Source organism: Eleutherodactylus coqui, chromosome 8, assembly GCF_035609145.1.
Source record: "Eleutherodactylus coqui strain aEleCoq1 chromosome 8, aEleCoq1.hap1, whole genome shotgun sequence".
In the NCBI taxonomy this organism is placed as follows: Eukaryota; Metazoa; Chordata; class Amphibia; order Anura; family Eleutherodactylidae; genus Eleutherodactylus; species Eleutherodactylus coqui.
Genome location: NC_089844.1, coordinates 17,604,685 through 17,632,141, shown reverse-complemented (window position 1 = coordinate 17,632,141; position 27,457 = coordinate 17,604,685). Strand labels below are relative to the sequence as shown.

Sequence of the window (27,457 nt, the reverse complement as noted above, 5' to 3'; positions counted from 1 at the left end):
AAATACCACAGAATGTGCATGCTTGTACGTGAATGGACACAACCAAGTAGACCTCAGCATTTCATGCCAACATTTTTGAAAAGCTTTCGAGAACAGAAATTGAGTTTTTCCAGTTGATTTACTGCTCAAATTTTGGCATAAAATCTGCAGATAATTTTTGCCTCTTTTCGGTGATATATATTTTGGAGCATGCGTCTGCAAGAATGGTTACGGTTTACTTTCCTGACTGGTTATTATTACTGCTCCCTTTAGTCTTTCTGTCTCCGCATCGTGTTGGAATCTTCACTCCATTGTCATTATTCATGTCATATTTGTCATATCTTCCAACAGGTGAAGTACAAGGAAAGCTTTTCGAAAGACAAGGGCAAGAAGCCTCAGTATGACCTCAAGGAGGCCAAATGTTACCAGACTTTCAAAGATGCAAATATACTTGCTAGCGAGGTAAATCATCGGATGCTAATAATTATGCGACCACTTCTCGTGTATGAGAAAACCGGTCTTGCTGCTTATCTCCTTTTTCAAATGGGGCTAAGGGAATAAAGAGTCTTCTTGTGCACCAAATTGGCATAGATAGTTCATACAGGCCATGTAATGCTCTCCAGAAAAAAAAGTATGTAAATAGTAGATGGAAAAGTACCTCCACAGCACCACCTATTGGAAAAGTACCTCCACAGCGCCACCTATTGGAAGGTGACTTCCCTACAAGTCAAGGCCTGACCTTTCAACAAACCTTGCTGAGCCTTGATTGGTTGCTATGGGTGTCTGATGCTATTTGAAGGGGTTTTCCGTGACTTAAAAAAGTCTAAAAGGCTAAAGTTAGCTGGCTCAGAAATGTAAAAAATTAAGAAATACCACACACTCCCATGTGTATGGGGTGCCCCATACACTGCAATTACCTCCACTGATCACACGTGGCATCATCATCTCTGGCTGATGTTGTTCTTTTTCTTCTCTATCCGGGCCCAGACAGCTATGAGGACTTCTCCCAACCACACCTAGTCTCTGCAGAATTTCACACAGACATCTTTGACTCCATACTTTTCAATCACCCTCCCTATGTTTTCCTCAACTCTGCACAATACCTAGTGCCCCAGATAGTAGTTAATGCCCCGCACACAGTAAAAGTACCCTGTTTTAAGCCCCATCAATAATAATGCTTTTTCTGTCTAATGCCCCTTTCCTGCTTTCATACTTAGTAATGTCACTTCTTCTGGCCTCGTAGGTGATAATTCCACCTTCTCTGTCCCTATAATTAATAATGACATCTTTTTTGCTCTCATAATTTATGCCTCCCATTGTGCCCCCATAAGTAGTAGTGCCGCCTTTTTTGCCCCCCCCCCCCCCCCCCAGGTAATAATGCCCCTTTTTGCCCCTAGAATAAATAATATCACTCCCCCCCCAGTTAATAATGTCTCTTCACTACCTTCATAAATAATCATCTTCCTTTTTAGCCCCCATAAATGATCCAACCCCTTGCTGTCAGTAATTATACCTCTTTCTGCCTCCGCATAAAAATCCCCCTTTCTGTTCTAGTGGGAAAAAACTACATTTTTGTTCCTCCAAGCTACTCCATACTGCATCTTCTTACTTTCGGGCAACATGTATGTGCCAGACATGTGACCGCTGCACCCAATCCCTGATTTCAGAGTCTGGGACCAGAGATTGGCCAGTGCTAGTCATGTGTCCTTACACTTACCCCAAAGTAGAAAGAAGACTGGAGAGGCTTGGTGGACCGAAACAGGTATGTAGTTTTTTCTCACCAGTGCAAAAAGGGGCATAATTGCTTCTCACCAGTTTGGCCACTTCCCTCAGCCTGCCGGAGAGTGAGCAGCCTGGGCCCTCCATAGGGACTATATCAGGGAGCTGGAGCCAATACTCCAGGTGACCAATGATAATCCAGGCCTGCGTGACCCCCTTATTATCTTCTGGTTCCAAGCACTGCCAAGACCTGTGATTGGCTGGGCGGTCATGTGCACAATGAATGGGATGTGACTGCCCATCGGCTTCTTCCAGGTTCCAAGTGGTGAGTACTGAGGCTCCCGTGCTTGACGGGGCATTGCTGAACCAGGTGAGTATGTGGTTTTTCTTAACTTAATACATTTCTGAGGCAGTCCCAAAAAATCCCTTTAAAAATAGTTTATTGCTAATTTAAAAAAATATATTTTTGCCCTTTATTTATTTTTTAGTATTATACATGTTTCAGGCTGACAAATGTTTTTCGGTTGCAGATTAAATATAAAGCTGACCTTAAGAAGCTCCACAAACCAGTGACCGATATGGCGGAATCCTTGAACATGCAACATATCACCGGTACCAGCAAACTAGCAAGTGAAGTAAGTCCTGTACCAAAAATAACGCCGTAACCTCATAATTCTCACTTCTGTTTCTTCCTGCAATAACCAATAGAAGCTAATTGTTTGCTTTCTATCTTTGGGCATCACTTGGTAGCTATCCTTTCCTTTCCTTTCCTTATTGACTGACTTAAATTCCATCCAACTCATTACTAGATATTAATATCACTCAGCTCATTAAACTTAAAGTGAATCTCCATCTTTTAACACCATGTATTTCTTTTAGGTCCAAAACTATCATTAATATATCTTCCTAGTGGTCAGAGCTAACAGCTAATTGAAATAGTCCTTAAAGGGGCGGTCAGAGGAGAAAAGATTACATATAAAAACGTAACAAAAAGTCCTGCTCATCCCGTTCCGATGGAGCCCGGTCCCCCCTGCACTCTTCTTCAGGCTTCAGCGATGGCGCCCCGTCACAGGGACATGTGAGCAATGCATCCAAAGTGAAATACAACTGTGATTGGCTGCAGCGGTGTCATGTGCCTGTGGTGGGATGTCATTGCTGGGGGACTGGGCACTGTGGGAATAGGAGCTGTGGGGATCGAGTGAGGCGGGGATGACGTTTGTACTGTATGTTTTTATACAATGTTGAACAGATTTCAGTTCAGCTTTTTCTCCGCCCCTTTGACACTTTTCATTCTTTTATTCATCCAGATAAACTAACCAGGCTGAAATATATTAAATATCCGATAACAACCAGTATATACAGTAATCTAGTCATTAATAATTCTTGATAATTTTAAAAAAAGTAACCTATTGATCTAATAATTTAGAATCTTAACATTGTCATTTTTCATAACCTTAATTCTGGTTTGATTTATTAAATTCCACACAAATATAATGTTTACAAAAATATATCATTTACAATTTTATGAAGTTTAAAAAAAAAATTATTAATATTTTTATATATTTTTAGCAGGATTCAGCCATTTAATGTAGATCGTATAACTGACGACTAAAGGATCATGAAAGAGCTAGGGTTACTTTACTTTATACTAATAGCTGAGTCCGTGAATATGCATTTGGGGTATGTTTTACTATAGTAAACGCTGCGGAATAAGTTGTATAAATAAAGATTATTGTTGGTACTAATATTATTATTATTTCACTTTAATCTGGGATTTCCTTAGTCACATTCTGTAAAATAACCTTGGATCCAATAGTAGACTAATAACGTATTAGGCTATGATTGAGGCGGTTTTTGACACTTCCCTTCAGTACCGCTACAAGAACGAATATCAGAAGAGTAAGGGTCACTACCAAATGGTGCCTGATACACTTGAGCAAGTTCATGTGAAGGAGGCAACAGAACTGCAGAGCATAGTAAGTTACACACTCCATAGCTTAATACTGTTTGTAAATTCTATTTATGATTTGTTGCGTGGATTTAAAGGAAACCCGTTACCAGGTTGGACCCTAATGAACTAGGGGCATTCTGAACCTATATACATTATGCTTAGAGATGAGCGAGCGTACTCGGAAAAGCACTACTCGCTCGAGTAATGTGCTTTATCCGAGTATCGCTGTGCTCGGGTCTGAAGATTCGGGTGCCGCTGCGGCTGACAGGTGAGTCGCAGCGGGGGGGAGCGGGCGGGAGAGAGGGAGAGAAAGAACTTACCTCCGTTCCTCCCCGCTCTCCCCTGCAGCTCCCCACTCCGTGCCGGCACCCGAATTTCAGGGACGAGCACAGCGATACTCGGATAAAGCAAATTACTCGAGCGAGTAGTGCTTTTCCGAGTACGCTCGCTCATCTCTAATTATGCTCCATTAGCACGGCATACTTTTGAAAATGAAATTGTAAATCCCCTGGGCCATATGAAAATGAGGTCTGCATGGTGCAGTGGGCATACTGGAGCGTTCCAGCCGGCCACAGTCTTTAGTTTAGTCTAGCCTCCTTGCCTCTAAGTGACATAGATGACATCTCACAGATGGGATCGGTGCATGCGCAGAGGAATCTGGTGAGTCTGACCACGACAGGCCAGGCTGCTCTGAGCATACGCCAGACCCAGTCTGACTTATGGGACATCATTGTCTGCACTGGCCTGTGGATGGCATAGTCAACATCATCCACTACATTCAGAGGTAAGAGGGCAGTAATAATATTGAAGACTCCAGCAGCCCATCAGACTGTTCAGACCTAATCTGCATACGGTGTGGGATGTTTAAGATTAATTGAAGCTTAATCTATGCATGTGGGGAAAGCTACCCTACTGACTGATCTGATAGCATACTTTCACTGGTTTATAAGGGTTAAACTTGGTGACAGGTTCCCTTTCCTTTAGTAATCTGTTGCCAAATCCCCCTCTGGATGTTCTGCTTTCATATGAATCTATGTTGAAAAAATTCCATGTGCGACATATGTGTGGAATCGGAAGTACATGGGGATACAGTTTGGGCCAATAGGCTACATACTACGGGTCTGTAGGACAAATTCATAATACTGTTATGTGTATGAGTCATAAAGCATTCATTTTATCGTTTTCTCTATTTAGGTTACTTAAAATGTTAGTAAATTGATGAATACAGTCTTTTAAATATCATTAAAGGGGTTTTACAGCTTTAAAAAAAAGGTAGGAAATGACAGAAAAAAATAAAATAGAAAATTGCTCAGTCTTACACTTTGCTTCCTGTTCGGTGCAACCAAACCAGTCCCCTGTGCTAGTGGCATTCATGCACACATGACCACTGAGGCCAGTGATTGGCTACAGTGGTCATGTGAGCGATGAACCTGGTATATAGCTCCTATACCCCTGATGAAGCCGGAGTTCTGGTGAAACATGTTGTGGGAGCTGGTCTTTTAGCACTGAGCCTCATGTAGTCCATCCTGCTATACTAATGTCAGACTCAGGCTTCTTTCACATGAGGGAATATTGGCCGGCCATTTTCAGAGAATCACAGAGGTGAGGAAAAAGAAAAAAAACACATATTCACTGAAAAAGCCAAAAATACCTGAAAGTCTGCAAAGCAGACACGGTCGCCATAGGCACGATCGCCATAAGGCAGGCACAATCGCCACCGGCACAATCGCCGTAGGGCAGGCGCAATGGCCTTAAACCCTGAAGATTTGTAGTCAGCCAGACAATAATGTGTGGAGGAGCAGCTTGTTCCTGGCAGGCCATTTTCAGAGCCGGCCGATATGCGCTGTGATCTGATGCGTTGGATTCCAATGCACATGGGCGTATTTGTGAGATGTAAAAACGCCTGGGCAAGCCAATATAGTGCTGGGCGTTTTTACATCGAGCCCAAAACATAGTCCTGGAATTATGTTTTGGGCCAAAAATACGTCGGCTGCAGCATGGGCCTCCTCTGTTTTCCTCCCCCCACTCTCCCCCTGTGCAGGCTCACCTCTTTTCCTCCCTGCTCATTCTGTGCAATGGGAGGGAGCAGGACAGGGGCGGAGCTAAGCACCGTGCCACCCCGCTCCCTCCCATTAATGCCTATGGACAAGGGCTGGGATGTAGGCAGAGCTAAGTACCCGCCCTCACCCGCCCCTCTTCTATAGCCATTAGCGCGCCATTTACAGCAAGTGTTACAGTCGTGAGCCTGATATTTGTGCATAATTAGCAAGGCAGGATATTGTTCATCTTAGACTGGCCTCATCTAATATATTACACTCACACTATATTGAGACGTTGATTGCTACCACAATATAATTGACTACATAGCAATAAAGGTTACTTGTTAAGGGGACCCGGCCGTGGGTCTGGTTAAATAATAAGTGCGCAATGCATTTACTGCAAAGTAAAAAGTTTGAAGAAATGCTGCAAAGAAAAACCATATGGTTTCCATTTCTAAGTAAACATTGAAAAATGTTAAACTGCTAATTTTTGGTCTTTTTGTAACATTTGTAATCAACATTTCATAAACAGGCAAATTCACTCATTTATAAAATGATGTTTTTTTTAAAGGGTTTCTTCCTAGATACAATCCCTAACGCCCTTCATCTGACCTTCAGCTTCATCTCACTGTTTAGTCAGTTGGGAAGAAAGTAGAACCTAGAATATTTTTGGTATTTCTCTTTTTCTAAGATGAAACCTGCCCGACCTTCTCCCATTAAGCTCCTGTGAAATAACTATTATCAGCTTATCGGCCCGGTATGCTCCAGGATCAGGCGGCTCCTACTGATTTTGCTTCGCTCCTAAAAACTATTATTTTTCTGGTAATTGAAAACAGTGAGATTTTAAATAATTTCCTTTCTAGATCGGAGTGTAAACTGTAAGTACTGAGAGTATATCCACACCACCAACACTCATCACGGCTGGAAAATAATACGTTTATCCTATTGTCATGAAGAGGCGAAGATCCAGCAATATATTTATTTGGTTTTTTTGCATTTTCTTACCATTTTTAGTCCCATTGGTTAATAAAAAACGGGTCCATCGAGTTTAACTTTTTTTTAGATCAACTCAATTAGGTTATTGAGCTTACTATTATTATCCATGCTTCACTACAATTAGGTCAAATACAAGGAGAAGTATGAAAAAGAGAGAGGTAAAGCTATGCTGGACTTCGAAACCCCAACCTACGTCACAGCTAAGGAGGCGCAGCACATGCAAAGTGATGTAAGTACATTTCATAGAGAGAGACCCTACATTTTCCTACAGACTGCTCTACTCTATCACCTCTATGAGCTAAGCTTATGGGCTGTAAGTAAGTGACCCGCTGAGTCCGGGCATGTAAGTGTTATACTTACCTCCCCCGGTGTGAACGCTGAAAGTCGCTGCAGTATATTGAGCAGCTCTACTAAGTAGTCCACCCATTTTAATCCTATACTTTCAGCGCGCACAGCGGGGGAATCATAGTGGAGGTAAGTATAAAACTTACATCCCCGGACTCAGCAGGTCACCTGCTTTCAGCTCACGAGCTTTACTTAAAGGGCTTAGGGGGCCTTCACACTTGTGATCGTGATAACTGATGTTAGACGTTACCTCCAGTGATGCTGATAATTTGCTATTATGATATACATTACTCTTTTTAGCGATTTTTCATCCTTTATTAAACTGCCTGGTGGATTATTGAAGGAAATATCTGCAATGTTTCTTTAAAGGGATTCTGTCATCAGGTTCATGCTGTCTGAACCACGGACAGCGTGAAACGGGACAGGGAGGCCTCTTGCGCCCATGGGTGTTTTATTCGGAAATGTTGCAGCGTTTCAGAGTAAATACACTTTAAAGTTTACTGGAAGCGGAGCACCGAGTCACAGGGGCAGGCCTGCCAGTCTCTCCCCGCCCACTGCGAGCACAGGAAGAGAGCTGTCAGTCCTCATGCAGCAGGCGGGGGGGGGGGGGGAAGGAGGGGGTGGGAGGTGCAGCCTGGTGGCCCCGTGACTAGGAGCTCAACTCTGAGTCACACTTCTAAGTGTATTTATTCTGAAACTCCCGAACGTTCCAGAATAAAACACCCACGGGGACAATAGGCTTCCCCGTCCCGGTTCATGCTACCTGGTAACAGTATCCCTTTAAATTCAAAGTGAATCTCGGACCTCTACAAAAATATGTCTTTTAAAAACAAAATAAAGCGCAGCCAGTGGTGTGCCGCCGATGTAGGCAAACCACGCCACTGTTGTGGGACATGACTTGCACTTACATTCAGCTACTCTCAGTCCATATGCAGGCCGCTCTTCCCCCTCTCCCAGCAGTACTACTCTGAAGGGGAGGAGCAGTCTGCGCATGGACTGAGGGAGCAGCTGAATGTAAGTGAAGCTCTGCTGCAGGGTGTTTAGGGGAAGGGGGGGGGGACACATCAGTGTTTTGGGGTGGTACAATGTGACATCAGTACTTTGAGGGCACAGGAAGGACACTAGTACTATTGGGGGGTTTATTAGTGGCAGTGGCAGGAAGGCAAGGATCATTTTACACGAGCCGATCGTCGTTCAGATTCTTATATATTATAAGACTAGATATATTATTGTCATTCACATCTGACGTTACTCATTGTAACCCATTGGTGTTACCCATGGCTCACACCAACTTGACAAATTCACAATCCCAGAAGCTAAATCTAAGAAGAGCCCAGTGACTCCACAGAGCCCAGCCATTATTAACATGACCTGCGCTCCATGATAACCCGATTCACAGCATTGCAGTACGATATGTAATGGGTTATGATAACTTAACCAGATCAAACTGACTTTTGCTACATCTGTACCTTCCCCCATACAGGTTCTTCTTTGCTTCTTAATGCTGTGAATGCGTCAATTAGGAAGCCCTGACTGCTCATTGGCAATCATATCATGTCCCCTATTGGCAGTGAGTGGTAGCGGGCGCCCACTTGGCTCATTCATAGTTGATCCGAAGAAGGAAAGAAAAACCTCCTTGGAGTCGGCGGGCCTCGCTGACCGGACGGCTCCTCTTTAATTTTGTTAAGTTAATTTTTTTAAAACCTGTTAAACAAACATCATTTTTTTAACTTTTTTTTTTTTTTTTTTTACTGTATTTTAATTGTTTTACAAGAATCTTAGCATTGAAGTTGTTTATGTATTAAAACTTTTTAGTTTACCGATTTCTAAATCTAATTTAATTTTTGAATAGTTTTGTCTTTTTGCTTCTGGATTTTAGGTTAAAATGTCTTTTCTTTGTGACAACATCTGACTTGTTGCAGATATACTGTATATTCCTATATATTTGTGGAGGCCAGTCGGATCCATGTTTGTTCATGATGTCACTGTATATGAGCTGATATGTTATTCCTTCAAGCCTGGAAGCTTGAAGTGGTTAATGTTCACGTTAAATGGAGAACTTATACATGCTGAGACATGCATGTATAAGAAATATTACTGTATCGGTCCATGGAGATCTCATTCACTGGAATCTATGTATTTCTTTCAAACTTTTTAAAAAATAGCCTTTCTAACAGTATTTGAATATTGTTCACATTTGAGCAACATTATATATACAGCATATATAGACACGATCTATATAATGAGTTGGGTAACTTATAAATACATTACATTACTTATCTTGGCAATAGCAGCATGCTATGAGGCCCGTGGGGCAGAAGGGCCCAGGGCCAAATGGACCTATTCCCATCTCACCTGATGATTCACCGGGTGCCATTTGAAACTCACGTCACTATTGGATGCCATACAGCTTCTTGCAGAGCCGAGCCAGACTCTTCCCCTGTGTCTATTTCTTGGTCTCTGCTCTGCAAGGAGCCTCATAGCATCCAGCTGTCATGTGAGTTGGGAACACAGAGGGGGCACTACAACATTATCGGCACATAGAGAGGGCACTATAATTTTGGTAGGTGAAAAGGAGTGACTATTAACTTGTGGGCCCACAGAGGGGGCACTGTAACTTTGTTAGGCTACAGAGTGGTCAGGGTTATTTTGTGGGTCCACAGAGGGGGCATTATAACTTTCATAGGCCACTATGGTAGCACTATAACTTTGAGCGCCAACAGAAGGAACATTATAATTTTGAGGGGCCACAAAGGAAGCACTATTACTTTCAAAGGCACAGAGGGGGCACTATTACATTGAGGGGGCAGCAGAAGAGGCACAATTACTTTCAGGGGCACAGAGGGGTCACTATTACATTGAGGGGGCAACATTTAACTATAACTGAAAGGCCACTGAAGGAACAATATAACTTTGAGGGACCACAGAGAGGACACTATTACTTTGTTGGGCCAATTCTGAGTTTTGCTCTGGGGTTGCAAGAATTCTGTGTATGCCCCTGATTCTATATCATACCCCAAAGCTGTAATCACAGTTCTGATGATTGTAATTGCCAGCAGCTACGCTCCTAAGGCTGGGTTCACACAGGGCGGATTTGCCGCGGTTTTGCCGCGCGGAATTTCGCCGTGGCAAATCCAGCCGCGGCCACTAATCTCGGGATTAGCCAGCCATGTGGACGAGATTTCTCAGAAATCTCGTCCACACGGGACGGCCAATCCGCTTCGGTAAGTCCGGCTGAAACCACGGCCGCGGTTTCAGAATATGCAGCATGTCCATTCTTTTTTTCATTCCGCTGCGGCCGCGCTCTCCTCTATGGGAGCGCCGGCCGCAGCGAAAGAGCGAGCGGCCCGGCCGCTTCAAAGCCGCCACGGCTTACACCGCGGCGGTTCTCCCGGCGGAAATCTCGCGGTTTTTGCTGCGGCCAAACCGCGAGATTTCCGACGGTAATCCGCCCTGTGTGAACCCAGCCTAAAGTGCAGTAGAAGTGTTTGTTTTTCATTCATCAGATTTCTATACAGTAGCTGGAGAGAAGATGATACTTGTCAATAGAAAAGACTGGAGAACACATTGAGCCAATAAAGTATGCTGGGTGATTTCAGCTCAGAAGCTGTCAGAATAGTAAATGCTGCTCTGGGCTATAATACATTACTATAACTCCGAACTATAGATTCTACCAGATAAGTAAAACAATATATTTTGAAAGTTACTCAACTTTTTTAGTAAACTGTTAAATAGGGTTCAAAGGTAAAACTATTTTTTAAAGGGACAGTAGCCCCTCTTTTCCTAAAAGCATTATACTGGAGATGTCTCTGTACAAAGTATCTGCGTTTTCCAGTGAGTGTTTCCAGTACCAATGACGTTTATCTGTAAAGCTGGTGGCGCAGTTATATTTGTTCTACCGCAGACTGACTCCCTCACTGGTGAAAAACGGTACTACAAGTGCAGAAGCTAATGATGTGTTGGAATGAAATGTAAAGAAGCCTTCCCCTTGTACTTTCCAGAGTTATCGTTGTACATTATATTATACAATATCAAAGATCTTCATAAAGCTTTAAACCGTTTCATGTAAGGAAGCTAAGGCGATGATTATGAGTATTCTACATATTTTTTTCCTGCCTTCATCAGAAAGAATATAAGAAAGACTTGGAAGAATGTATTAAGGGCAGAAACCTTGCTGGTTTGGAGGTTACGCCGTCATTGTTACATGTCAGATATGCCACAAAAATAGCGAGCGAGGTAGAATCTGCTCCATCTCTCCCTTCTACAGCCAATCAGAATAATTCCACTAATCCCCACTACATCCCATTCCATGTTCTTGTTTTACGTACATTACTATGCGTTGTTTTTGTCTGTTTTATGTAGTTTTTGTGTTTGTCCTGTTATGTATATTCTAAACATCGCTTCAAACCCATTAACTGTTTCCTCTTAATCTCCGCAATTATCATATAATTTGCATATTTAAATGAAACAGATAACTCCTCCTTATGCTTACCTATTCCACTTAAAGGAAATGTGTCATCCGAAAATGACTTCGTGTATAAATCAATGTTCTATGTTAAACAGATTTTTAAGAATTTTTGTTGATTTTTTTATTTTTATTTTAATATCTCAATATATATATATTTAAAAAAATCCTAATTACTGCAGTTCTTACACTGACCACTAAGCCAAGTAATAGTCTGACACTCCCTGTTCTGTAGGGAAAACTTCTCAGCAGACATCTTATTGTTATAAGTAGGATTTCAATAAGAGGTGACACTCATGTATATATATAGATAGATAGCACAGGATTCACCATTCACAAAAGTGGATGTCACAGCTCACCTCCTCCCCGCACATGTCACAAAACGCTCCGTAGAAGCCGATAGATGATGGTCACAGCTCACCTCCATCTCCTCTCTGCACTAATGACAGAGCATGCCCACAGCACCCTCCCATAGAAGTAAACGGATCTGCTCTTGTCCACTGTGTGAGTGGCCCACTGTAAAGGATATCTTTAACTACTGGTTACTGAAGTTCAGGCAGGATGACCGTCCCATACGTTCAGACAATATTATTAAAAAACCTACAATTAAAATATAAAAAACAATTAGAAAAATGGGAAAAGCTTCACAATCTGGTTACAATTAGTAAAATAAATATAGATGATACATTCCCTTTAACCTTTTTTTATCCATTCAACTTACCCATTTGACTTAACCAAATGGTAGCCCTTGTATTTTGTATGCCGTTGTTTCTTGTGTCTATAACTGTTGTGTGTTTTGTGTTTTTGGACATTTCTATGGAAATGTTTAGTTATGGCTAAATAATTTTTTTATCTGCTAAATCTCTAGAAAGAATACAGGAGGGATTTGGACGAAACTATCAAAGGACGAGGCCTCACTGTGTTGGATGAGACCCCTGAGCTATTGAGAGCCAAGAATGCAACTCAAATATTAAATGAGGTATGAGCGCGGTCAGTACTTGGTTTGGTAATCATATTCCATAGGTTCAGTTATATTGACTCAGAGAGGAGCAAAAAAACCCTCTTCGAGTCCGAAAACTGCTATAACTGAGAAATAAAATGTCGGGTAACCCTATTGGCTTATTCTGTGAGCTCAGACCTAGGCGTGTTTTCAAAGCTATATAAGACCCTGACCCCTTTGGGACCTCTGAATGAATTCCATTACTAAACAAAGGGCCAGTCAAATATATAGTGATCTGCTTTGGACTGTGGGCACTCCTTACATACAGCTGACTGCAAGATGATTGGTCATCCTTGTCAATGACCCCCAGTGCCGTACTTCACAGTGCTCGATGCACCCCCAGTGGTTGGCATTGTGTGACCAAAGCTACTCTCTCCCCTCTTTGGCTTGTCATTTTATATATCGTTCCCCCCGTGTAGCACATGCAATGGGAAGTAGATCTACATGCTGAGCAAAGAGAGGGGTCTTGGTGAGTCTTTTGAAGACCATACAACAACACTGGTGGTTAGCTGTGAGGATGGCGGAGAGGTTTAGGTGGAAGGAGGAGTTGTAAAAGAGAAAAAAGCTCCCTGTAATCTACAGGGAGCAATCAGAGGCGCCCCTTTCATGGGGCGTGAAGTGGAGCACATTGGCCATGTTTTTATTATTATATTTTGATGACATTGATATGTCAGGGGGAGGAGTCAAACCCATCCATTCAGCCAATCCAATCACCAAAAAATTGGGTTGGTTGGTTTTTCTTGAACAGTTCCTGTTTTGTTTTTTTGTTGATCACCCACTCTCTATAAAAGAAGGAAAAGAGGCGCCTCATGTGTATGACCCACTAATAGTGAAGACTCCAAAGCAATGCTGCTCACCTGGAACGGATGTGTCCAGCACTTCACTGTATACCCCCTAATAGCGGGGCACTGCCAATTCCGCTCTGCACTCGCTGGCGTCCCACAGTGTAGGAATATGAGCCCGGACTCCAATCATCACACACTAGGTAACCAGGAGGGAAAGTATAAAACTTGGTTATTTGGCAGAATACAGGCAACACATTTCACTTTTGAACTAACAGAATTATCAGACCATTCAAATAAAACAAAGTATAATAATGTAATGGCGTTAATCACCTCTGCTCTGAGCGCACCGATGGCGCCTCTGACCTGTTACCCCGTGACAATCATCCATGTCCCATATATCTTACTATACATTGAATGCTTCCTACTGACCATCCTGGTTCTCCGGTGTGCAGTGATCAGAGCTCTAAGTCCGCTCTCAGCCAACATCAGGTTTTGCCGAGGGAAGCTGCCGCTATCCTGACATTTCCGTGCAGCAGTCACCGCAGGAGAAATGTAGTATTATTACAGGGCAGCCATTCACGTGAACGGGGGTCCTGTAGCACCAACATGCCAGGACAGGAGCCGCTCTCACTGAGGAACTCTCCATTATGGGACATAGAGGAGGGTCTCGAGTGGCGGACCCCCTTCTATGACATACATATGGCCTAGTAGGACATATGAACAGGGGACGTCATCTTGGATAATAGTATGTTAATACAATGCGACTTTCTTATACCGCTTATCTTCATTAACTTAAAGAACATGTATCCATTTTTATTTTACTTAACATAACAGAAAGAATATAAGAAGACGCTGGAATTGGAGATCAAAGGACGGGGTCTAACAACACTGGTCCTAGAAACCCCGGACTTTGTGAGAGCGAAGAATGCAACTGATATCGCAAGCCAGGTACGCCATTATTTGGGCAAACTACACAGTATATGACTACCAAGATCAAGACTTGCATGAATGTAGTGAAACAAGTGACATTTACATTGTACTTATCCTTCTATAGGTGAAATACAAGCAATCTGCTGAAATGGATAAGGCCAATTACACAACTGTTGTGGATACTCCAGAAATTATCCATGCTCAACAAGTCAAGAATCTTTCGAGCCAGGTGATCACATGCTTCATGTTTCATTAATTGGGGGTTCTTTAGTAAAAGTAAAGTGCTGTGCAGTATAACACAGCAGGCATGGACCCCCTATATTACTGATTGATCTGACTTTGGGTTAATCCTGGGGACACCTCCAAGAGGTCCCCAGTCTTCACCTTTCAACCCCTCTTTTTAGAGGGGTCTGGTCTTTTGGACATCACCTCAGGAGTAGTCCCAGTACAGTGACATCTGACTCAGGCAGGTCAGAAGGTACCAGGGGATCAGGGTAGGACGGAGGCAGATTATAGGTCAGGACAGGTAGAGTTTGCCCAATATGGTAAACAGGCAGGAGGTCTGGAAGGTGGCATTAAGGCAAAACATAGTCAGTAAATAGGCTGAGGTTGGGACAGGCAGAGTACGGGAACGTTGGATATTCATCCAGAGGGTCAAAACTGGGAAGATAACAGAACACTGATACATCTTCACTAGAACATTAGGAACCTTACTGCTCAGACACCTTCCAGTGAGGAGGTGCCTTTAAATAACCCAGGAAGGGCTGGGATACTCTGAGGACAGGAAAGCTGAGTGCTCATGCTGGCTGTTAAAGAGGTGGGCTGCGCACGTGCCTTATGGGTCCAGGCGGGAGCAGGGGGAATGATGTGGCGTCGGCTGCACAGCACTAGGAAAGGGAGACACGGCTACTGCCAGCAACCAGGAGCAGAGGCAGCTGAGAAAGGAGTCAGGTGGATGGGGTAAGGCTTCATTCAGATGGTGTCTAGCATTCCATCTGTGATCTCCTTCCGGGGTTCCATCTGAAATGCCGAAAGCTGCGTTCAGACAAAATCATTGACAAAGTCATAGGCTGTCATTGCTAAAACAGAGACCAAATCCGCCGTTTCAGCAGGTTTTCATTTGTTTCTGGCATTTTAGCTGAATAGAATAGAGTAACGACTTCACTTTTGTCAGGCTAAATGCTGGAGATGAAACGGAATCCTGCTGAAATGGTTTGGCCTCCGTTTCAGTAAATGGCAGGGCTATCTGAGTGCCGATTTCAGATGGAACCCCAGGATGGAGACCATAGACAAGGGGCCAACTGCAGTCTGAATGAAGCCTAAGGCTGGATAGATAGAAAGGTAACGAGTTTTTATGGGGACTACCAATAACTCTCAATGAAGGGAAATCCAGAATATGGCACCCATAGCAATCAATACACCTAAACCATACATTTATATGTATCTGTTTCATACAAAAGGCATGCAAATGTTCTTTTTTAATGATTTCATATGAAATCCATCATATAATAAAATGTTCCATTGTATGCCATTTTATAGAAGTAATCTCCTCTAGAAACATTAACTCTAAGGGAGAATATGGCAAGAAGAGTCCGGCATCCATAGATTCACAGCTTTATGGAGACATCATACAATTCCAACAGGAAGAATATACAATGGCCTAACAACTGGCGCGTTTCAAGCTGTCACAGCGGCTCTATGTCCTTCCTGTTGGGATTTTAAGATGTTTCAATAAAGCTGTGATTTTATGGATGTCGAATCCTTTTTTTTTTGCCGTCTTCTGCAATTGATTCCAGACAAGTCCGTGAATCCTGCCGGGGAGTTGGTTCATTTTCTCTGTAAGGGAGGTTATGGTGTCATAAATCTGAGACTTCTACTCACTTCTAGATACCAGAAATTTTCTCCATATTACAAGGCAAGAAACTCTTGAAATTTTAATTTTTTTAATCAAACGTTTTACATTTATATACTTATTCCTCCAATCTAACAGAAAAAATACAAGGAGGAGGCAGAAAGAACGATGTCTTATTATGTACCAGTACTAGACACCCCAGAAATGCTGAGAGTTCGTGAAAACCAGAAGAACTTCAGTACTGTAAGTCAATTCCATTAAAAGTATTCTGTGTATTTCAATTGTATCCACTACATCATGTGCCAAGAACAATATAACGGCAACTTAGCATTTTATATGACATAAGTGCATTATAAGACTGTCTTGGGATCTCATAGGTACAGGAGGAGACCAGAAGATGGGTAAGATAGTCATCAGAAATGCCATCGGTGTAAGTTCTGTTCCACATCCTTAGAACGTATAATTGAAGGGCTTGTGCAGGGTTCGGGGCAATCAACTGATCACACTGGGACCCGCTCTTGGAAAACTGCTGATTTTGATGGGGGAAGCAGCAGCCAGCCTAACATTTCCACTGGAGGGGAAATGTAGTACTACAGGATGGCAGAAGGTCTGCGAGGAACTGCTCTTACCAAGGGGCTCTTAGATCTGAGCCATACGAGGGGCCTGAGTAGTAGACCTGCTCTGGTGTTCATATATTCGTTTTCGGAACAGAATTCACCCTGCAGTTGTTCTTTTCTGCCACCTTTCTGATCTGCTTGTTCTGGGCAATGTTCTTGACCATCCAAGATGGCTGCAGTTGCTGCAGAGGTGCTCTCTGATTGACTAGTGCTAATCATGTGAGCAGCTCTGACCAATCTGAGAGCAGGTATAGGGCATTGGTAATTTAACCCTATCAATATATTGTGGGGATTAGCTAGTCTGAAGATTGTGTCGGCCATCTTGGATGGCTGAAAATAGGACCTGGAACTGGTAGATTGGAGGGTGGGCAGAGAACTGCAGGTAATATACCCTCTCCTCCGATGCCTAGAAAGAATTCTGTCCTTAAATTGGTGGGTCGCTTTAAGTGACATACATACCATAAATGCCGAATATGTAGCTGATGTGAAGTTCATGGAGAAGAGGTGATTCTCATCTCAAGTCGATTGGATCCTGGTACCCGTTAGGAGGTAGGACCTAAGAAAGGCACTCCTCCACAAGAATGGCAATGTTAGCAAACAGAGGCTCATGCTGTCCTTCTGTGTTACAAGGTATGTGAGAAGGGCAAATAAGCACTGAACTTTACCCTTGATATGGGTATACAATGTTGTGGTCCTGTACAGAGGCGTAAGATGAAGCTTCTGGACCCCAATGCCAAATCTGTAACAGGGCCGCCAACTATAATGGTTTATTCATAGTACTGGGCTCCCTATATGAAGAGAAGAGGCCTTATGGGCCCCCTAAGGGTCCAGGGCCCGGGTGCAACTACATCCTCTGTATCCCCTATAGTTACGCCCCTGATGCTGTATAAGAAGTCAGAACGCTTTTAGCAAGAAGGGATTATGTAAAGTGGACACCTGTAATTATTGCTTTTTCAGCACAGTAATCTATACTTTTCTCCGATATTCCATATTTAATGATACATTGTCCTCTTTTCTTGATACGTTCCTTATATTATAACTATAATAGACGATACATTACGCCTCGTTTAGATCTACACTTGAAACTCCATTTGGAGCCAAAGATCTGACATGAAATCCCAAACAAAATCGCGCAGTATGCCGCACTATTTAAACCGTAAGAATATTGAGCGGCATTCTGAAAGTCAGATGGACTTTATAGGGATAATGATCAATTAGGTCTGTCTGATGACGTTCAACGTTTCCGATATTTTCGTTGTTTGGCTCTTATAGTGGAACAAAACAAGGGGAATCATACTGGAGGACTCCTGTAGAGGTGAATGTGTCCTTAAAGGGGTATTCTTGGGTTAGCGCCCCTGGTAACCCAAAATGTGTGACTTGTACTACGCTGTTTCCAAAGGTCCAATGGAAGTCAATGGGAATTATACAAACTGCTTAGCATATATAACTACACTCTTTCTGTAACTCCGGAGATGCTGAAATAGCGCAGCTTGCTGTACTATGCTGTTTGCATAACTCCTATTTACTCCCTTGAGATTTACAGAAACAGTGTAACTCAGCCAAGAGCGACTATTTCTCATCCGTGTCATTTGGCGAGAAAGCAAGACCTTGGGTATAGCTGCTACTATTAGGGGGTGGACACTGAGTACAAAGAGTGTTCATTCCTCCCACCCACTGTACCCCTCCTGAGGGCACTGAGCTAAATCTGGTACCACACGAGGGTTAAATGATAGTTGGAGTCAGATGGGCTGTTCGAGGCCCCATCATTGTTCTCAATATCATTAGTCTTATATAGTATATACTCCAGCCGTTCTATAATCTCTAACGCAAAAAAAAAAAAAAAAATTTTAAGAAAAAAAGCAATCTCCCCCGAAAGTCATCGATGTTCTTGAAATGTGGTGAAATGTCAACAACGTGTCTCCATTCATGTGTTACATTTGTGTTACTTTCTTACTGTTTGGGTTTATAAACCTATCGGTGTCATGAAGATTGCATTACGATGCGTAATGCAATGACGATACTTCGTTCTATTATCTGTAAAGTCTGTATCTCTGTCCTGATTTTGATCTTGATCATCATGAATTAGCTGGAATTTCTTTACTTCTCATATAAACGTTAATGAATGTCTACTCTTTTCTTATAGCTACAGTACCAAGGTGACCTTAAACAAATTAAAGGCAAAGTCACAGTGGTTAAAGACACGCCAGAAATTCTGCGTGTTAAGGAAAATCAAAAGAATTTCAGCTCGGTATATTTTTTAAGATTCCTTTTAAAAAAGTTCTAACACAAATAATCCCATAATATTGTACGAGGCGAACCTTCTAACAGAGTCCTACGTAGGGCGAGCTAACCGGATAACGGCCACTGATCTCATCAGCATCTGCTTTCTGTGTCCACACTTTTAGAATCCTTCCTTTTCAGTAGATAGATCCAGTTTATTATATTTGTGGGGTCTGATCAAAATTGTCCTTTGTCCCATTTATATGTTTTTTTTGACTGTCTGGATTTCTTTTTAGTCATTTACCGTTTTGTAGACCATCCGTTATTTGTAAATAATCCGTCACGTCTCGTTTCTATGTAAATAATTCAAAAATTAGGTGCAAAAATAATTATTACTAAGGAATTTTCGGATTCCAGATTGGCCTTCTAGATGCAATTAACCCAATAGCTGACTGATTCATTAATTTGACCAATAATGACATTTCTAAATTGAAAATGTCCAAATTCTGAAGACTGGAGCCATTAACTACAAGGCGATATCCAAGCCATTGTGCCAAAGATAAAGTAGGTCTTTATGGTGTTGTTAACCTGTAATCTTGATTCCAACTGTTAAGATTCTCTATAAAGAAGAAATTGGAACAGGAACAGCTGTTGGGCACACCCCAGAGATGGAGAGGATTAGGAGAACGCAGGATGCCATTAGCACGGTACAAAACTATTCAAACCAGCCATTGAAGCCTCCTAGCCGACTTACCGTAATAACATTAAATCCTTCCTACCATCTAACAAGAGCTTACTAGCTTTCATTTCATTATTATAACTTTTTCTAAGCAACTTTTTTTTACCTAAAAGTAAATAAATAAATAAAAAATGTAACATTTCATCTTTAAATCTAACGGCAATTAATACCATAATTATATTATAACGATACATAACATTACCATCAATATGTCCTTACTAGAACTGTATTATACACACAGAATGACCCCTTTATTAAAGCCCACCCTCCCACCTAGTCATGTGTTGAACTCATATGGCCTTCAGAACTGCAGCAATCCGCTATGGCAAAGATTCCACTCGATGATGAAATGGTGGATAGATGGCGGTGCTGACATGTTCTGACCGGCGGACAGGAAGGGGTCAGCGATTCATGCTGCTTATGCCAAAATCTGACCTCCCATCAGCAACAGAAATCTGGATTCAACTGACCAGGAGATGTTTTTTTTGCTGCTAAGTGATACAGTTTTTCCGCTCTTTTGCCCGCTGGTCTCGCCCTTCTGTTTCTCTTAGACACAATGGCGCTGGAACCTTTTGTTTGATATAATAACTCATCCGTGCGGAGGAACGGCGAGTTGTGCGCTTGGACACAAGCAACAACAGCGCCTGTGGTCAAGAATGATTCCTGACACCCTCCTCCGATCCCTTTTGTTGAAGAGTTGTTTCCAGTTCATTACACGAGAACCCCCCCTTCCCGCCCCCCGCTTGGCAGTGAGCCCCCGATGACCGGCCTCGTTGGAAGTCGCTCCGGTCGCTGGATCTTCCATCTAATGTGGATTCACACTGAAACTGATCCACGTAAAACTTGTCACGTGATTTTATGCCGCACTCCGGGGTCACGGGGAGAATTACCGTACAGGGAAGCGCCAATCATGAGAGGGGCAGGGCTCTAATAAAGGGGCCGGTCAGAGTGTATGACATTACCATAACTATATATAACATTTCCATATCTATATTCTATAAATCATTGCTATAACTGTATAAAAGTGCTTACAATAAAAATGACTAATAATCATTAAGCAATTTGATTAGAAATAACGAGTATTTCTGTGTAATGAGATCATTATAACAACCTACATTGGAAGCCAAATAGTTAATTTTACCATAATAATTCATGTTTCTTTTCATAAAACAATTTTAGTTAAAGGAATTTACTAGAATCTAAAAACATGACTGGGTTCCCACAACAGCACCTCCCCTGTCCGCGGTCGGGGATGGTAACATAACGCCACACGGCCTGTGGACAGGGGAGGCGCTGTTTTTGGAATAAACCAGCTAAGTTTCTTATAATCCTGGACCACCCTTTAAATGTAAGACAAGAAGGATAATAATACAGAAGGGAAAGTGCCGACCAGCGATCTGCATCATGACCATGGCCAGAGTGGTTGTCACATCCCAAATTATGTATATCAGCGCCCGGTAGACGCCAGTATCATAGGATCCAGTGCAAGCTAGACTCCAATGTTATGGGTGTGTGTACATCTGTGTATGATCATACATGCAGTCATGTATGGGACTGTCCAATGTGCTAAATGTCCATGGTTTTTTTGTCTCTCCATTATGTGTGATCTCATAGATTAAATACAAGGAAAGTATTGGGAGAGGAACGGCGATTCCTGATCTGCCAGAAGTCAAACGAGTAAAGGAGACGCAGAAGAACATCAGCTCGGTAGTGGCTGATATTACATTTTCTACTGACCTCAGTAATTGTGTTTGACCTTGCTCCTACGCCCCTCCTCCTAATGACGGCATCGCCCCTACGCCCCAGTATTAATCCATTCCACATGGTAGAAATGCCTGAACCCCCTTTCCAGAATGCAGAGGAGCACAAGCGTTATTACATCGACTTAACTGTATATTAATGGATAACTAACGCTCAGATAGCCGCTCTGTTGGCAAGTCTTCCTCATTCCCACTGCCATACAACCCTTAACCGTATGTTACAACTGATGACATTAATACTTTACTGCTGTTATTAAAATGTGTACATTATATGTTACAGAGAGAAATATGAGAGAGAGATATTGTACATAGAAAGAGATAGGAGAAATAGAAATCAGATATCTATTGGATACGATGTGGACAGATTACATAGCTACGACATAGATAGATATAGATATGGAATAGAAAGCTATTCATATGAGATGCAGAGATATGTGATACTTGAGATAGCTAGATAAGCAATGTATATTTTTTCTGTGGGGGTCTGTATACATTTGGTGTTTGAGAGTTTTCCCGATTATGCTTAAAGAGGGCCCGTCATGTCCTCATGTCACTGGGCCCAACTGCATAGCTCTTCAGCTGCACTACGCTGACTCTGGCTTTTGTTTACACTCATCCCCGTTCCTCTGCATCGGCTCCTAGATTCAGCTTCTGGTGCTCTGAATGTATCAAGGAGGTGGTCCCCACCTCTCTGCCAATGAGTGACATCAAAACTGGATTGACAGTGAGCTGTGGGGACCACCCACTTGCCACATTCACACTGCCAGGAGTCGAATCTAAGAGGAGCCAATACAGCAGAACAGGGTGAGTTTACAAAAAAAGAAAGCCTTTGTTGGAGTCATCGGGGCTACAGCTGACCCCAATGACTGTAAGTTAACTATCCGCAGTATCTAGCAGTTGGATTCCTGAAAGTTATGTTGTGCATAAGCTAAAAATAAAAAAATTGAGGTATAATCTGTCAGATATACACGATACAGGTAATATATTGTTAGTAAGAGTAAAAGTGCAGTACAATCGCCAGTACAAGGTACTTGTTCAGCTATTTATGTTATATTTCTGCACATCAAGCACTTTCAGAAATCAAGTTACATTGCTTGATGGTAGAATACCAGAAAAAATGTGAATAAAGCATTTGATGTTCCTATATACTGCACCATTACAATATATTAAACTATGGGTGTGGTTGACTGTTCAGGGGTGGGGCCAGATTAGGTTACTCCCCTGAGTTTCTCAAATCATTCCATCATCTCTACATCCTGGATTTCATACTATCTTGATGATGGAAAATTGGGATCACAAATATACACCAGCAGAAATCTTTATATTTTTAATGACCTTTTTGAACGTGTTTAACCTGTTTGAGTTTCCATTGGCACATTAATTGGCAAGTATAATGCTCTAAATATTTTACATAACAGACAAACCGCGCCTGTTTCCGTAGGTGACATAATAAGCTTATCTAAGTATTTGTTATGGTCCGAATTCATAAAAGTGACAAGTTTAAAATATGTAACAAAATTAATATAAATTTTGTATTTTTACTCTCTTTAACCCTCTCCAATCCACTGTCTGACCTCTGAAGACATTATGATTTAAGGCTGTACAGCTCCCATGTTGGCAGACGTCCGTCGGGGTTCTCTTACTGTATATTGCCAGCTCTCTGCTGTTGGACTCTATCCAACATCTCACCTCATGCAGTACTGGCTTTAGCCAGCATATAGCGCTGTTTTATAATGGCAGAAAAAGAGTAAGCCCCCTAGGAAAACCAGGATATGAAGTGGATTGGAAAGGGTTAAAAATTCTTCAATCGTATCTAATATATTTTTAATTAGTTTTAAAAAGTGATCAAAGTAATATTTTATTGTGAAAGTAACTCTAATCACCAGCTGAGACTCGCCCTGTGGGACAGTAAGCTCAGCCTAAAGAGAGCCAACCCACAAAGGGACGAATATGTGATTAGTGATGTAAGAATGGAGGAGGTCTTCACGGCTTGAGTAGGGAGAGGGAGATGGGAGATGGAACTTCAGAGCTGAACAACCCTTTTACATTGTAGAGAATTAGGGCAGAGGAAAATACTTCAAGGTTACTATGCAAAATAACACATTTCCTCTCATATAGGCTAAAAATGTTTTTAAAGAATAGATATTTCTGAGATTGATTACAATTTTATATATTATAACAAAGAAAAAAACTTTTATGAAATCGGCCTCTTTTTATAGAATTTCTGTTGAATTTAGTGAATATCAGATTTAGTCATCAATGCCATCTTGGCCGCTCTTTTGTGTCTCTAGGTTTTGTACAAGGAATCCTTGGGTCAAGGAACCCCAACTCCTGTGACTCCTGAGATCGAGCGTGTCAAACGCAACCAAGAAAACATTAGCATGGTACTATCCCATATGGGAGTTGGTTTAAACCCCCCTAACAAAAAATGTTCTAAACCAATGACAATCAATAACCAGTACTGGACCATTTTCGAGTGTCTGGACTGACGTTGATTTTCGGGTGTCTGTTAACAATTACGCTCAAACTTTAAAATAATTTTATTAACAGTTTTTAAAATGAAAATATTACAATATTTGATTAATTGTAACTGATTTTCATTATATCAATATGTAATTATCATACTAATTAATTGCCGAATATCCACCCTGACTGACTTTTATAACTTGTCCATAACTGTTCAGAAGTCTAAAAAATAATTGTTAGTGTTTTTTTTGTTTTATTTTTGTTTTAAAATTGATATTATTTTTGGGGTACCGTCTTGTACCTTCAGGTTATGTACAAAGAAAACTTGGGAATAGCAACCCCCGTCCCTGTGACTCCTGAGATGGAGCGAGTAAAACGCAATCAAGAAAATATAAGCGCGGTATTTATAAACCAAAAAAAGACCCCTTTAACACCATTTCCAAAATAATCCCAATCCGTAATATCCCCATGGACGATCCCTGTTAATAATCTTCACCTACCTATAATGTTTCGAGTTCCCTCCTTGTCCCTCTACACCCAAGTTTATGCACTCATCATACCTTCTAATACCTTTCCCAAATGACCCCTGACTAGAATTCCCACTTTTTATGTTGACTCTTATATAACCTCCTTTTCCTCATGAGCCTCATATCGTATTAATTGATTACAGTGTGCTTCCTATATGAATCTCCTACCTATTGGAGGGCTTAAAGGGAACCTGTCACCAGCTATGAGTACCATGAACTAAGTTCTGGTGCTTAGAGGACAGGTTCCGAGTAACCTAGGGAGGTATTTTTTATGCTTACCCCCCTCCTGCTGCTGTGCCATCACCAACAAAAGTTGACGACTGGACCATGCAGTGGACTCGAGCTGCAGGCTGTGCATGCCCACTCCCATAGAGATCAAGGTGAGTGCGTGTGCGCAGGTTTGAGCTATGAGTCCATGCTGAGTGCACAGTTTGCATGCTGATGGCGCAGGCATCAGGAGGCGGGTAAGTATAAAAATACCTCTTCTGAGAAGCTGCCCTATGAGCACCATAACTTATAGTGTCATAGTCAGTGACAGGTTCCTCTTTAAGGGGCTATCTGACTTCTGAAGCCAGACTGAAAAAAACCTAGAAGCAAATGTTATAAACAAAATAACATACTACTCACCTCCCCAGTCCCCACTGATCCAATGAAAATGGCCTGTTGGCCCCTTTGGTCTTTGTTGACAATATCATGGCTTTCATCTTTGACCGGTTGTGAAAGCCTACAAGGGCAGATCAACCAAGCATCGACACACCCAACCTAAAAACATGGATGTGCATACTGGGCCAGAATTCCCTATAGTTATATAAGTCATTCATATTATTTGTGTTTTAAGTGTGTTCCCCTTTAAGTAAAAGACAAAGCAAGTCTGTAATTGTGGGAAGCAACAATGCGGGAGAGGCCCGGCGAGTCTGTAATGTAAGGAGTGGGAGTGTTTGTGCGCATGCGTATAAATGCTGGGTTCCTGCGCAGGTTGTGGGTTGCACATGTTGTAGCTCAGTACACATGCGCAGTGACAGCGCAGGGAGCTGTGGCAGGAATCTGTCGAGCAGCCGAAGATAATTCTGAGTCGGACATTGTGGAGATTTCCCTAGCGAGTGTTGACAGGGTCCTGTGAGCCATCTATGTCTGCCAGAAGTGTAGAGCCCGGACAGTGACAAGGACAGACAGGGAGACTGCGGTGACGTCAACCTAGAGGCCAGCAGTGGCAGTGACCGAGCGAGACGCTAAGCTGGTTCGTTGCTTCTGCTAACTCTAGGAAGTTTCTGTTCCGCCACCGGACTGTCGTATTTCTTCAGTAAAGATCTGTTATTTTTGTATCAAGAATGTGGTTGTGTTTGTTTGGTGCCAAACTACCCAACTGACCCCAACTGGCACTCAGAATGTGAAGGTTGTGGGCCCTTTGTTAAGTTGTGAATGTTTGAGTTCCATCCTGGAAAAACCCATCGAGTCCCCTGGTCCATCCCATGAACCTACCTCTGGCTTACATGTTGATGCCAATAGTACAGTGTGTGACCGCTAATTAGCTGCAGCGATTGTGTGATTGTGTGCTGGCCGCCTGACTGGGGACTGCCGATGTCTGCGCTAGATTGGTGGGTGAGAGGGGAGTCATTTATTTTTCTTTTACAACATTTGCTGCTCTCAGAAGTCAGATAACCTCTTTAAAGATGTGGAGAAGCCACAACGTGTCCCAAGCCACAGGCTGGCAGAATGGACTCTGTGTGGTAATATCAAGACAGCTAGAATGCCATAGCTTGGGAGCCAGTACCCTACTGAGTAGGGATGTATAGTTTAGTGCAATCAGAGTATTGCAGCTAAGTATTGTTTATGCATATTACATTAAATCGTCCTCAGGCTGATTACACCTTGGAGAATCAATGAAGAACAGAATTTGTATCATGTCTTATGCTATTTGGCAGCCATGTAATTGTTTAGGGTTGTGGTCTGAAGTAGCTAATGCTGACTGCCTTTATAACCTGTAGGTTGCGTACAAAGAGAACGTGGGGCAAGGAACCCCAACACCTGTCACTCCCGAAATGGAGAGGGTCAAACGCAATCAAGAAAACATTAGCATGGTATCAACGGGACAATATGTGACAAAGCTACCTATTGTGTATCCTCCCACGCTACCTACGTAACAAACCTCCACCAATAACCTATTACAGCACAGTCATCCTCCTCCTTATCAATGATTCCTGCTATATAACAATATAGAAAATGGATTAAAAACATGAAGTTGTATCTAACACATTGACACCAGGTGGGGGCCAGCAGCCATTCTTGTCCAAAATATACTTAGCCCCTTTAAGGACGGATTCCCACATTCCACAGTAGTAATGGGGGGGGGGGGGGGGTCCACATATTAGATAATGATTAGAGTATTACCTATCATGTCTCTGCTGTCACCATGCAGCTCTAGCCCAAGACTATTGGCTGCACTGAATTCTGGGAAAATTCATTTTATTTTCCCTATATTAGGCAGCTGTAAGATCTCTGATGCAAACTAAATGCATCTGAAGAGCCTGCTTCATGCGGACTCTGAACCAGCAGGGGCTGCTGGGAGATGTTAGCTCAGTGGCTTGCAGAATTGTGACTCTTCGTGTGAATGACGATGTTAGCCAAGTCGCTCTGTTTCTATGTAGATTCTACCTGCAAAATGGTGTTTAATTGAGAAACTTCACTGAACGGCCACTTTATTAGTCCCCCTTAAAGTAGCGCGTTGGACCTCCTTTGTCTTTAGAACTAAAGGGGATAATATCGTCCTGCATGATTATCGGCCCCTGCGGACAGGAAGCTTCTTGTAGTTGCTGCAGATTAGATGACGGTGCTGACATGTTCTGACCAACTGACAGGAAGGGGTCAGCAATTCATGCTGCTTGCGCCAAATTCTGTCCTCCCATCAGCAATAGAAATCTGGGTCCATCTGACCAGGAGATGTTTTTCTGCTGCCCAGTGATACAAGTTTTGCGCCCTTTTGCTCACTGCAGTCTCACCTTTCATCCAATGGCGCTGGAACTGATTGTCCATTGTTATAGCCCATCCGTGTGGAGGAACGGCGAGTTGT

The 27,457-nt window shown here is 42.4% G+C and overlaps 1 protein-coding gene across 16 annotated transcripts in view; it reads left to right on the top strand.

Moving 5' to 3' along the window:
- Window positions 1–27,457, top strand: part of NEB (nebulin) — a 232,032-nt gene that overhangs the window by 190,799 nt on the left and 13,776 nt on the right. For 5 of the 16 annotated variants that reach the window (XM_066575209.1, XM_066575208.1, XM_066575210.1 and 2 more), the window contains 15 exons: window positions 331–441; window positions 2,229–2,333; window positions 3,570–3,674; window positions 6,809–6,913; window positions 11,155–11,265; window positions 12,363–12,473; window positions 14,114–14,227; window positions 14,334–14,438; window positions 16,200–16,304; window positions 18,822–18,926; window positions 19,513–19,605; window positions 21,252–21,344; window positions 23,689–23,781; window positions 24,171–24,263; window positions 26,376–26,468. In XM_066575209.1, the coding sequence (XP_066431306.1) occupies window positions 331–441; window positions 2,229–2,333; window positions 3,570–3,674; window positions 6,809–6,913; window positions 11,155–11,265; window positions 12,363–12,473; window positions 14,114–14,227; window positions 14,334–14,438; window positions 16,200–16,304; window positions 18,822–18,926; window positions 19,513–19,605; window positions 21,252–21,344; window positions 23,689–23,781; window positions 24,171–24,263; window positions 26,376–26,468 (1,542 nt within the window). The remainder of the gene's footprint in view (window positions 1–330; window positions 442–2,228; window positions 2,334–3,569; window positions 3,675–6,808; window positions 6,914–11,154; window positions 11,266–12,362; window positions 12,474–14,113; window positions 14,228–14,333; window positions 14,439–16,199; window positions 16,305–18,821; window positions 18,927–19,512; window positions 19,606–21,251; window positions 21,345–23,688; window positions 23,782–24,170; window positions 24,264–26,375; window positions 26,469–27,457) is intronic. The other 11 variants (XM_066575218.1, XM_066575215.1, XM_066575214.1 and 8 more) reach the window with 10 other exon arrangements.